Below are 13,767 nucleotides of genomic sequence, written 5' to 3' on the forward strand. Positions count from 1 at the left end.
CTCTCTCTCTCTCTTTCTCTCCGCTCGTTCACCACTTACTCCAGCTACTGTGACACACGTATCCGGAATATGTGTTCTCATGTTCGTTAGATATTTCTCATGCAGATTCTCTCCCGTTCTCTTCTCTTTCCTGTCTCTTTCTCTTTCTCTCTGGAATTCGCGGCTCTCCTGCAGTGAGCGAAATTACGGTGTAAACGCCGAATTATCGAAGCCGCGCCGGTTCACCGTTCGCGGTCGACCGCCAATCTCGACCCTTCGTTCGTCGATCGAGTGCTACGAATTTCTGCGGCGAGTCGACTTATTCGCTGGTAAATCGAGTTTAGATCGCCCCTCGCCTGCACCTCGCGAATAATCTAGTTCTCGACAATCGCAACGATGGCCACTATGTCTCGCATTCGCGAAAAACAGTCTTACTGTTTCGATGCAATTCATTTTGCCGATTTCAGCTGAGTAGAATCGATCTTCTTACGCTGACAAACCCGCAAATTTGAGTCGAAATTGTCTCGTACTACAATACTGAACATTGTTTCCATCGTAAGTTTGTTACCTGATGTGTAATCGCATTAAATGTATAGATTGAATTGTTGTGGTACTATAATTGTAAGTAAGCTAAATTGAGACCAAGTTAAATTAGAGGACTCACAAATTTATATTAATACTTATAATATATATTTTCTGTAACTTCTATTCTATTTTGTGAATAAATTATTATACACATATATATTTTTGTAATATTATTTTCTCTATATTTTAATATTTTAAAATGTATTTATCTGGAATTCTCGAGCAAATATTTCGCATTTTTTAACTTTAAAATTTTACGGTAGATTTATTAAAAATTTCTGTGTACATATATTGTTATATACATATAATCTTCGCGGTTTTCAAATAATTTATCTGCATTATCGTTATTATGTTGTCAGTATTTTTTTTGCATCATCGTAAAATTGGGCGATAAAGAAGAAAAAAAAGATTTTCGAGCTTCACTTTTGTAACACCGTTTTTTGCAGCGATATTACCGCTTATTATGAAGCAGTGAAAAACGCTTACGTGACGCGAGCTCGGATTTTTGCAGACGTTTTTATCCTGGTTCACGAAGGCCATGGTTCGCAAACGCACCGGCGAAATCCACGAAGGACGCCACCTACGGCGGCGAAGCGGTCGTAAAAGACGAAATATTGCCTCCGCGATGCGAGGGCAATAAAATCGAAACCAGATCCGCATCGAGTAACGCGAAACAGTCAGCCAGCAGGCCAACCGGCCGAAGAATCAACCTGCCGAGAACACACGCTGTTTGTGCTTGTCTCCATGCTTTTTCTTCGTACTCGTTCAAACATTTATCGAAGCTTATATTATTGTCGTATTCTTCATCCGTTATACACTGTTTGTCGTTCGAGATGATTATCTCGTCTCGTTGGTCCCGTCAGTTCGTGCGAGATGAAAATCGCTCGTATTTCATCTGTCTTCATTATATCAGTCTTTGAAGTGGAACGAGAAAGAAGACAAAATCGTGATTGGTGGATCTTAACGATCAAATAATAGCCGGTCGACGTCTAGGCGCTTATCGAAGATAAAATTACTTTCACGAAAGGAACAACCGATGAGTGGAGACACATCGCAATAATTTCAAGAGTGCAAGAAGTTTGATATTTTTAGAGTTACACGGAAAGAACGATTTTGCTGGCAGATTTAAAGTTTTGCTGGATACTGATCTGAAAATAATTATGAAATCTAAAAAATGATGTAATGTTGCAAAAAAATAGCTATTTTTAGCAATCAGTTTAAATTTTTCAATAAGATTATTTTTATGATCCAACAATTATTTTCAAATCTATACCCAGCAAAATCGTTTTTTCCGTGTAACATTCACATAGTTTCGATATTTTTAGGATTGGTGTACTTCTTACAGATAGTATATCCTATATTACCTATGTATACTTCACAAAGAATTGAACTCTTTGTAACAATATCGAATGTAAGCATATCTCTCGTCGCATTTAAAATCATTTATCAGAAATATTTACTTTATCTTTTCATTGCTCAAGGAGTAGCATACTTTTTTGTAAACATACGAATGTACTTTGTCCTCGAAGAAGAAACATTCATAATATTAGATATAGAAAGTATCTTTGTACATTGCAGAAAATTTTTACTTTTTTTAACCTTCTTCAACCTTCTTCACAAACCGCGCATCGTTTTCGAGACTCACTCTACAAAGCACCAAGAGACGAGGATTCCAATCGAATCGAGACAGATATGGAACGTTATCGATAAAAAGGTGAAAGTGCTGACGAGAGAATCTCTGCAAATGTTCACCGAGCACGCTTCGCAAACATTTGTCAACCGCTACAAAGACTTAATTCGCCTTTTTCATCGCGCGCTCTTTTCGTACAGATCGGTCAACGTCGAGACGTTTCGCTCTCATCTTTCGCTAATTCACTCCACGAAACTGGAGCACGTTCCGTAGCCTTCGTTCCGAAGGTATTCCGAGAAATTACCCTCGTGGTTGAGTGCATTCTCTATGGCCGCAGTAGCCGTTACGTTTACGAGTAAACGTTTTTCCTTCGTTCCAGTACGTTTCTCAACGGTTACCGAAAGTCGGCTTCCAAGATTATCTTAAATCGCACCGAATAAAAACGACTGATTTATGCGCTTCTTCCCAAATTATGTACTCGTTCTGGGTCAGTGTGGAAATGTTTTCTTCATTAACGTACATCACGTACATTTCGTGCCATTTGTACAATGCGCCATTTGTTGCAGACTCTCTTTGTACGAGCTTTGTTGTCTTAGAAATATACTAAAATAAGATATATGTACATCAGCACGGATATAACGATTTTACTAAATTATTTAAAAATTTAATTAAATATAGGTCTGAAAATAATTTTGTTGGATCATATAATATAATAAAGTTATGTATAAAGTTCAAACATAATGAACAATATCGTAAAAAGTGTTGATGTTCTAGCAATCAGTTTGAGTGATCTATATAATTATTTTGACAGTTAAATAAAATTATTTTCAAATCTGTATCTAATTAAATTTTAGAGATACTTTGATAAAATTCTTCTTTCCGTAAGATTATTGTTATTTGGAAAGAGATAAGAGATAGATTAATAAAAAAAAAAGATTGTCGTGTTTAATTAAAATTAAAATAATTTTAATTTAAAAAATCCGAGTTGAAATTTTTATTCCTACTTTCTAAATCTAAATTAGACCTTTTAGATTTATTTTGATAAATCAGGTTTCTATTATTATTTAATTTATAGCTCCTATTTAGAACCTCAAAACTATCCAATAGATTAAATCTTATGGCTAATTTTCGATAAATTTTTCAAGTTCGATTTCGGTTTGAATGCAAATCTCTTCTCGTACAAAAATAGTCTCACTCGAATGATATCATACACTTGACTCACTTTAGTTAGCAAGTCTCTACGTCATTACGTGTCAAAAAGTGAAATCAATATTGACGCTCTCATTTTTAGTACTTATTGTTAGATATCTCAACCCAAATAAATTTTCGACTCATTCATGTGATGCATACTATATAATTTCCTTAATCAGTTCTTCGACAATTGCTTAGTACGATCACTGATTTAATGATCTTGTCGCACTGTTTCGCTTCGCCACGACTGGCGAAAGCTGAAGAAACGGAACGGCAACCAGCTTCGAGATAATCCGATCGATCGGGTCTGCTCTCAGGGCGAAACGTATCTCGACGATCGAGTCACGAAGATCGATCGATTCTCCATCTAACGTCGGCGCGCCTGAATGAGAGACGCGTCGCGTCGCGTCACGTCGGAGGCGAGCGTGAGAGAGGCCGACCACGGCGCGATATTGCAGCTGCAGCAAACGGCAGAGTGCAGCAACCGGTTCGATAATGACGTGTTGAACGGGTAAACGAGGCAGGTAGGCGCGGAGGCGAGAGAGGGAAACTGAGACGGGACTGTGAGTTGTGAGAGTAGAGAGAGGATGGCAGAGGGAGGGCATGAAACAGACTCCGCGGCCTCGTCGGCGCGCATATTGAGCGCCGATGACCGTTAAACTCGACCTATCGTTGTTGCCGACAAAAGGAGAGAAACTCCGCGAGTATGCGGAGATGACGTTGTCGACCCTTTTTAGGTATAACCGTAATTGATCGATCAATCCTCCTCGATAATATATACTGGATATTTTTGAAATAATTTTATAAGTATGTAATTAAATAGATGAAAGTCTTGAGTGTTATTAAATTTAAAAATTATTTTAGATATTGTAATATATTTTAGAAAATCTTCTCTCTCTGCACTTTCTATTTTAAATTATATCTGTTTGTGGTTAAATTTGAATTCGATATATTTTTAAATTGTATATTAGCGTATTTTTTTATTTGGAATGTAAGCCGGGCTTAATCGTGATGTTAAACGTTAAAAAGTTAAGTTCTTTCTCGAAAAGAAGAGTTCCTGACATAATTTCAGAAAAGGCGAATAACAGTGATATCGATAATTTCCTTCAAACCCTATTTTTAAAAATTCTTTTGTGTTATTGAAGAAATTTTATTGACGGTAATGCGTTTCAGTTTGTAAAGCAATGATTATTGCAAAAAAAATTGGAAATGAAAACGTGGTCGACTTTCAGAACGATGAAGGTCAGACTTTCATTGAAATTTAAATGATATCCGTAAATATTTGTATGATGTATCGAAGTCGAGTCGATCACTACTCTGACGTAATTCGCGACCGTTGTGTAACGAGCGAGAATATTCTTCGTAAAGTATTCCTGACGGTGACTACGATAAATTAATGACTTGTCGCATCGTCGAGGTCAACAAACAGCGATGACGAGGGAGTTGCGTTTTGATTAATATCATGACTTCGACTTCATCGACTTGTCAACGTAAATCAGAGAAAGATCTACAAAATTAGTTACGAATTTAGACATGTTAGATCATAAATTTATAATCGAAAGTATATGCAAATATATTTAAAGATTATATCTTCAATCTTCGCTATCAATGTGGAATTTAAAAGGCACGGTCGATTTTTTTATTGTGAATTCTGGTATCGATCAATTTAAATCTGTAGAAAATAAATAAAATACAATCCAATTTTTGTGACAGTAAAAACTAATTAAAGCTTTCAATGTAGGAATTTTTTTAGATTTTACACAGGCTTGAATAATGTAAAAATCTGCATTGAAATTCAAAGATCCAGATTGCGAAGGATGAAAGTTTCATTATGGAGAGTAAAGTGTATAATAATGAAAATAATCTTATATAACAGAGATAGAAGTTATAGAAGGATAAAAGTTACATTTATTACATATAAATCGTGCTATTTAATAATTTAAAAGAATTGCTTATAGAAATTATTTTTCTATTACAGACTTGTACATGGAAAATCAATTTGAAGTATTTCAAAATTTAGTTAGGTACAGATCTGAAAATAATATTTGAACTATCAGAATAATTACGTGGAAATCTTAAATCTGAGGAATACTGTAAATAGTTTTGACTTCTAGCAACCAGTTTGAGCATCCTACATAATTATTTTGATGACTCAACAAAACTATTTTTAAATCTGTAATCTAGTTAAATTTTTAGATACTTTAATAAAACCGTTTGTTCCGTATAAAACTTTCATTACTTGATAATATGAAAAAATATAAAATTTGATTTATGTGCATTCAAGTTCGATGATTTCGTTTGAGAGGATGTTGTGCTAGGCAAGCAACACTGTTGCGAACGGGAGTTTAAAAATAGTGCGTTCGTGTACAAACAGAAAGGGCTGGCAGGTGCATAAAACATCTGGCCGTCATACCTTCGGCCCCGTTTCATAAGTCAATCCGCAAATGCTTGCCAAACAACCGGCTGTGCCAAAGAAGGAAATTAAAAAGAAGACAAAGCTGCTCCAAAATGCTAAATGCGTGTATTCATTGCGAACCGATTCTTCAAGGCCTTGAGGAGCGAAAAAAACGAGACACCGGTTACACTCGTAAGTGGTTGGCTGTCACTTTTAAAAAGCGCACCTGGCGACACATTTTCATGGCCATGTAGATACCACACATTTAATAGTGCTCTTCTTGCTTTGCTCAAAAGATAGAAGAAGTTAAGAACTTGGGAATACAAAAAAAATATGCAGGAAAAAAATATGTCAGGAAGTCTCGATAAACTTTGATCTCTATAGGAAAAAAATAATTTTGTTGAAGTATCTACAAAGAGATTCAATTAAATAGATTTAAAAATAATTTGATTGAATTATCATTAGAATTTAGTTAGATACAAATTTAAAAATAATTTCGTTGAATTATAAAAGTCTTATGTAGGACAACCTAATTGCTAAAAAATAGACTATCGAAATAATTATATAGAACATTCAAACATGATAATGCTCCTTTTTTGAGTGTTCTATTATACATAATTATTTCGATGGTCTAACAACATACTTTTCAGATCTGATTATAACTAAATTTTTAGAGACTTGAGCAAAATTCTTCTTTTCATGTAGATTAGAATCTTTACGATTCTTTAATATTTAGCCGTCTAGTAATATTTTTACACTTTCTGAACTGTCTTTGAAATTTTCTACAGGTATAAAATTATACTCAAGTAGTTTTCGAAAACATCTGCGATATACTTTCCAAACTAAAACATCGATATTTGCCGTCGACATTGTAACATTATCCCACTGATTATAGCACGCCGCATAAATTCGAAACGCGGGGGCGAGATGCGTTATTAATCGGATGCCTAAGCGACACGTTTACGTATAATTTTACAGACGTGTCGTTAGCGACGCTTTTGTTCGCAACCCGCGACCCTAAGTCATTATGGCTGGGCGCGCGTTTGTCGGACTATTCAGCGCGACGTTTGTCGCTTGTCGTGCCCACCAACACGCTGGGCTATTAACGATGCTCTTTTGTTTCAGGTAAATATGCAGCGTGCGTAAATATTGCTCCCAGTGCCGCGCCATGGTAAGTTCGCTCGTTTCCCAAGAGTTTTATATCCGGAGTCCCTTTTTTTTTTCATGCATTTGACCGATTATTGCGATGTTTAAGTGGGCGACATGGCCGAAACTTGACAAAACTATCAAGTCTAATATGATTTTTTTTTATCACGATAACTATTTGTTTTTTTGCAACACACACAGACACAATGTAATACAGTCGTTATTTTATCTTTGTTTAACATTGACAAATGACAAAAGTGTAATGATTCATTATATTACACTGTGTCTCCTGCTGGAAGGCACCTAAACATTCTTTCTCTTTCTGCTTTCTCAGTTAATAGTTGCAACGTACATACATTCAATTTTTTTATTTTTGAGCTTTTTCTAATCTTAGATTTATGAAGACTCTATAAAGTTGAATATCAAGTTGAATTTATATGATGCCACCGAAAGACGACATCTTCAATTCATAACGAGAATTTGCAGTAGAACAGAACTTTTGAATTATGACACAAGCAAAGTCCAGCGTGTCGATCGACGATAACCCTCATATCAATGATAGACTCAATAAATGGGAGTCTATTTATAAGACAAAACAGAGTTTGCAAGCACGAAGGTGGGAGTTAAGCGGAGCTAAATTTTAAGCTGATGTCGCGATAAAAGCGCGCCCGCGCAAAATCCCGCGAAACCCGTTTCTTTTCTCGCGTGGCGATAAATTAATTTCCTTGGAAATAATTATGCCCGCTCTCCAACTCGCCCACCCGCTATCTGTTTGATTCATCGTGCGATTAGGCGGTAAATGCATGTTCGTCCAACACACACACACACACACACACACACACACACACACACACACACACACACACACACACACACACACACACACACACACACACACACACACACACACACGTGTATACATATAAAGCCCGCATAAGCCGTTCTCTCATCTAGCGGTTACTCACGGTTTTTCTCATATTCGCGGCGGTTTCGCGCTGATGCTACAAACTGCTGCTGTTTTTCCAAGCGCGTTTATTTCGCTTTCGTTGCGTCCATTTTTGCTCGTCTCTCCGTTGCTCTTCCCGTTATTTTTCTTACGTTGTTACATTGCATTTTATTGCCAGTAGTTTTTCTTGACCACCATGCGCGACACGCGAATGCAGTTATAGCGGGGCCCATGGTAAATATCAGCATTTTTATATGCTGACGGTGCAACTTATTTGTCAATACGAGGCAGATTATTTTTTTCTCAGGAATGCCTCCGTAATCTTTGCGTTATAAGCAATCACAGGCAATTTTTATCCGCAACATTTTTTTACGACTTTCAAGACACTTTTGATATGTTAATACTTTGGAAACACAAATAAGATATAATTTTTTTCAAGAGAAATTTATGTGTCGACAGTATCTTAAAATAGCTACCAAGATTTTTTAAGTGCACTATAATTTAGTGCTCTTTTGTCTTTCGGTTTGTTGACGAGAGATTATGAAGGAAGAATAGGTTAAACATGCAAATATCGTGGGCTCTTTTATAAGCAACGAGCTTTAGAAAACGCTAAACACGTGTCCAAAGTGCCTGCATTATTTATGAAGCATTTGTTTCTGTTTAACTACTCGCGACTTTGCCGAATTTCTGAATATTTCGTATTCCGCGTGGATTTATAACTGTAGGTAGGAATATTCGAGAACGTGACAAAAATCTCATCGTATATGTACCATATTTTTGGGATCTAAATGAGAATACTAATGATTGAGCTCATTATCCATTATGTATTAAAACAAAACATATTTTCTCGTTATAAATAGTTCTATTTTTTTCAATTTTAGTATTGCATTTTTTGTTATATTTGTGGAACGAAGATAATTAAAGTAACACACAAAGTTTTACATTTCGTATAAGAAATAACGTTCATAATTAAAATTGTAAAAAAATACGAATACATAATATTATGGAAAATATTTGAATTAACTGTGCTTTTGAAAATAATCCGGGATCTTTTTAACACGCACCTTGAACCTGTTCAGAAAATTTGGATGATATCATAAAAGTATTGTGGTCATTGTTTCATTGATGTCTTATTGATACAACATCTGTTTTTTTTTTTCTCCTTTAAACTTTCGCTCTAACAAGCTTGCTGTGCATGAACCTGCCTATCATTACGATAACCCCGTCATTCTTCTCTTTGTATCATATACCCGGGGTTATCGCTGATAGGTGAACGTAAAATGAAGCTCGTTGTTTCCGGGTAACACATCTCGTTGTGAAATGAACATTTTTCCGTTTCCTGTAGGGATGAGTGATCACACAGTCATTTGAATTTAGCGAATTTATGGATTCGAGCTCAATACATTGCGGATATTCACACATATTCATGTATCATACGTTTATGTATGCACATTTTTGTGAATGACAACGCAATAGATATTTCAAAAAAATGAAAACAAAATAGAAAATAGGTTCAAAAAGAAAAAGAAGAATTAGAATAAGATTAAGTAAGGATAAAACTTTTAATAAAGAAACATTGTTTTCCTTTGTCGTAAATATATTGACGTAATCTTGAATAAATGCGTTTATTATTACGGTTCTATTGACAAAGTAATGTTATCGAGTCGAGAGAGATGTATGTGTAAGCATAAATTTTCCGTCTCTCAGATAAAAGTATCGTAACTAACGCAAAGGATTATGAGTGGCTTTGCTTCAAAAATAATCTCTTTAAAATTACAACAACAAAGTATTTATTTCACGACACGTATATATACGACCACATCTGAAATATAAAGTACAGATATGATAATAATAATCTAATGATAAAGCACAAATCGAAATTAATAAATGTGACATAATAATATGAATATCAAAACATTGTTAAACTTATCTTTTTTTAAAATCTTTTTCCTTAAAATCATTCATGTTCTGTGCATTTTTTTTTCTTCAAAATATTAGGAGCACTTAGCTAAACAATGATCTCTATTCTTTCCTTTTTTTTAATACATAACTTTATAAGTACTTTTTAAAGATATTAAAGTATGTAAGAATCACTTAATAATTTTTGTACCTGTAAAAATAATGAAAATTAATTTGGAAAGGTCCATCATGTGTAGTCAAGAACCGGAAAATTATCGTTTGTAACTAAAAGTTAAAGATTATAGTTTGTCATATCTTTGTTATATCTTTATTTGCAAATTATGTTTTTGTCTAAAATTTTAGAGAAAGATATTACTTTGGTAGAATCAATAACTAGAAATGCAGAATGGGCACACATCACTCGTTTATAATTCGGTCAGATCTGATAAGTAATCATTATATCTCGCCACAGCCATTTCAACTTCAACATCGTATACATGTAATCCGTAATTGTTGCGTTATCGCGTTATCGCTATTCGACGGCACATACCAACCGCGTTATCGCGTATCACGAGTACGTTGACTCTCACTAACGCGCGCGCAGAAGCCACCCGCTATCTTCGTAGCTAACTTCTCCCTATGAGCGTTATCGTTGTAGACGGGCAGATATTGCGATTGTCGACCTCCACAAAGATGTAGTAAATGGTCAACTGACGTCAGATCATCGTTGCGCGTGTTAGTTTAATATTGATGCCACCAACCACTGTAATATTCTCGCTAATCCTCTGTTCCGCAAGTAGGAGACCAGGGTAGATGATGGAAGGCCACTCAAGGTCACTAGGTATTTTTAGAAAGTATAACGCGTGTGATGTAACATTTTTAGAATCACTTCGCCAATAATCATTCGGCGATAATAACGCTTGCACTCACTTTTGGAAGAATCGGTTTTCTTCAAAGGAAAGGCTTACAGATTATTTGATATTTTATATTATTTTTTTAGATCCATTCTCCAATCCAATAAGATAATAGCTCAAAGATGAGATATTGATTTTATGGCACTAATAAACAACATGTCTCGAAGATAATGTTTTTTCTGATATCACTACGGTAAAAAAAGCGATTTGTAAGGTGTAAAAATTCACGCGACATAGGTGCGACATTGTGTCTGACAATCGATCGATGTCGCCCGTCTTCGCTTATCCTGCGTATCTTGGACTCTCTGGAACTCGCTTCGAAGAAAAGCTGTCAAACCAGATTTCGCACCGGTAAATCCAGTTCCGAGCAGGTCTCTCTTTCTCTCTCTTTCTCTTTTTCCCCCTTCGATGTAAGACAGAGTATTCGGTTCATTTGGCTTGCTCTATAGAAACCCGCAGGAGTTCTTGTATGCTATGAACGGCTGAGGGATAAAGAGCTAGGCTGGTGCACAAAAGAACCTGTTTTGTAACAGGTACAGGATAAGCTTTCCGCGCTGGTAACGTGTAAAAGCGTCGTCGCTCTTGTATCAGGTCGGTTGTAACCTGGTTGTAATACGCGTCTGGCACTCTCTCTTTGGTACTGATGCTGTCGAATAGTTTCCCAGACTTCCTCGTCGCATCGGCATTCCGTGCACAGCCAAAGCCTCGAAACGTAATACGTTGCGTTACATACACGTTTCCGGCAGGTCTTTCGTAGTTGCACGCAATGTGATAACATTATATCTCTCCGACGTATTCCTTTAAGGTGTTTTTTTTTTCTAATGAACGAGTAACGGAACTTATTTCTTATCTTGTTTCTTGATTAATTTAAAGTGAATTTTATTATAACACAGGAATTATTTTAATTTTGAAGTCTATTTTGAAGTCTGAGAAAAAAGATCCTTATGAATCTTTCATCATTCATATCATTGTAAATCACGTTGCTATCATGAACATATTGAATCAAATTTTTTTAATCATAAAAATCGATAACAGAGTGGCACAGAACATGGAAACTAAATAGAATTTAGAAATCACAGAAATAGATATCTGATCATGTTACATCTATTAAAACTGAAATTTCAAAATCACATTCATAAATAGACAGCGTTCGATCAAGTTTTTATAGAAGAACACTCCATTTATAGGGAAGAATATTTTAATTTTCTATAAAAAAGTACTCGTGTCTCATTGATCCGGTATTTATGGCATTCCTGTACAAGCGATGAAGTAGGTCACGTTGAAAAATATGCGTTGAAACCGATCTCAACGTGGTCGACAGTGTGTAATCTACTTAAGGCCGTTTAAGTACGACCCTCGACCACCATTTCTAACATCGCGAGCTTTTCCCGCGGCGAAAACACCACTGCTGATGATGCACACACACTTCGGAAGAACCGGCCTGGCCACAATGCAGGCGGAAACAGGTTTTGGAAACAAGTCCCTTGAAATACCGCGTGGCAGTTTGCCAGGTCCGTAATCCGTCTACCCTAATGTCCATTCGCCCTCTACCTCCCTGTTTCTGTCTTTCTTTTCTACTTCAGCTCATTCTCCCGAGATGTGTACGCAACAGTTAATTCTCATCGCAGCTCTCCTCAACTCGTAAATAGTCCGTTTTTATCATCACCTATGCAGCTGAACGAGAGCTGTCGACCTTGGCGGTACCCAGTATGATCGCAGCTTCCCATCGCGATCATTTCGAGCAAGGTTAAAAGAATTATGCCATATTTGCAATGTGACTAATTCCTAGTCTCGATTAACGAGGAAACTATTGAGAAATTTAAATACTTATTAGTCAAAAATATTAATACTAATTAGCAACGAACACTGATTGAAATTATGTGTCAAAAACATCTCTTTAAGTAAAACTCTTTCTTATTCAAAAATCTTTCAAGAAAAGATTTACAGGAAGATAAAATAAGAGAAAAATTATAAAAGAATAATATTGATTCAAATAAATATAAATTTTATAGAAACTTTTGTTAAAATAAAGTTTAATACTTTTATTTTTATCTTACAGTTTCAGAAAAGTCGCGACAAACAAAATTGAACACGAGTATCGAGATAACTACGGAGAGAATTTTCTTTGAATCGGAATCAAGATCAGATCGTGACAAGTTTCATCTCGGAGTTGGGAATAGTTTTCTCGAGAAAGATATGGTAGGCGGTCTCATTCCTGACAATTTCGTTGATTTAAAGTGGGAGAAAGATAGAAATTCTGGAATTCCTGAAATGGAAACAGTCATCTTACCGTTAGTTCCATCGTTAAGTAACTCACAGTGACAATAACGATTTCGATACGTCAGTTTAAACCGCCTGGAAACCAGGGTTGGGTGACTTCCTATTTTTGTTGACTCTTTGCAACAGTTGTGAATCAGATGTACTTCAGAAATAATGTTGATGAACAGTTTGCAATTACATAATGCAATCACTTTATATTTTTTTTCCATTTTGTCTACAAGTCGCTCTTTTTGTCGTTTTTAACTCACTTATTATGCGAATTTCTTGTGTGTATATAATATCTATGATAATTGATGTACATTAATCGTTTTCCTGAATTGATCTGTATAGTAAACGAGAATCTAGCCTCGAGGCACCTGTCTGATTTTGCTGTGAATTAACGGCTGTGAAATATGTTCATAACTTTGAAGAAATCAGTTGTACACATATAGGGTAATCAATAGAGTTTCCTTCTAATTTTTAAATAAAAATTAAATTTTAAGTTTTGTCACATAAATGATGAAATAGTATAATACGATATATAATATTATTGATTCAAATAAAAATTTGTCTAAAAAAGCTAGACGAATATTATCTGTTAATATTAATTTTAAAAAGAATAGTTCTGTATTAAAAAATTCTTCAGTGTTTTATACTCTTTATCTGATATATATATATATATAGTACATATATAAAATGATGTAATAAATTTGAAGTTTTTCTTTAAGTAAAAGTTTGATGAAAACTGTATTTTTGTAACTAAATGCCAAAGTAAGATTCTGTTAAAGTTAACTTTACTTAAAAATTAAACGAAGAACAAAGT

At 35.2% G+C, this 13,767-nt stretch overlaps 1 protein-coding gene across 1 annotated transcript in view; it reads left to right on the forward strand.

Annotated features, from left to right (window-relative positions):
- The window catches only part of LOC105618545 (probable JmjC domain-containing histone demethylation protein 2C), a 153,935-nt gene extending 140,928 nt beyond the window's left edge, over window positions 1–13,007 (forward strand). Inside the window, exon 8 of the mRNA XM_012200080.1 lies at window positions 12,745–13,007. Within this exon, the coding sequence (XP_012055470.1) occupies window positions 12,745–13,007 (263 nt within the window). The remainder of the gene's footprint in view (window positions 1–12,744) is intronic.
- The last annotated feature ends 760 nt before the right edge of the window (window positions 13,008–13,767 follow it).

Source organism: Atta cephalotes (assembly GCF_000143395.1).
Source record: "Atta cephalotes unplaced genomic scaffold scaffold00001, whole genome shotgun sequence".
Lineage (NCBI taxonomy): Eukaryota > Metazoa > Arthropoda > Insecta > Hymenoptera > Formicidae > Atta > Atta cephalotes.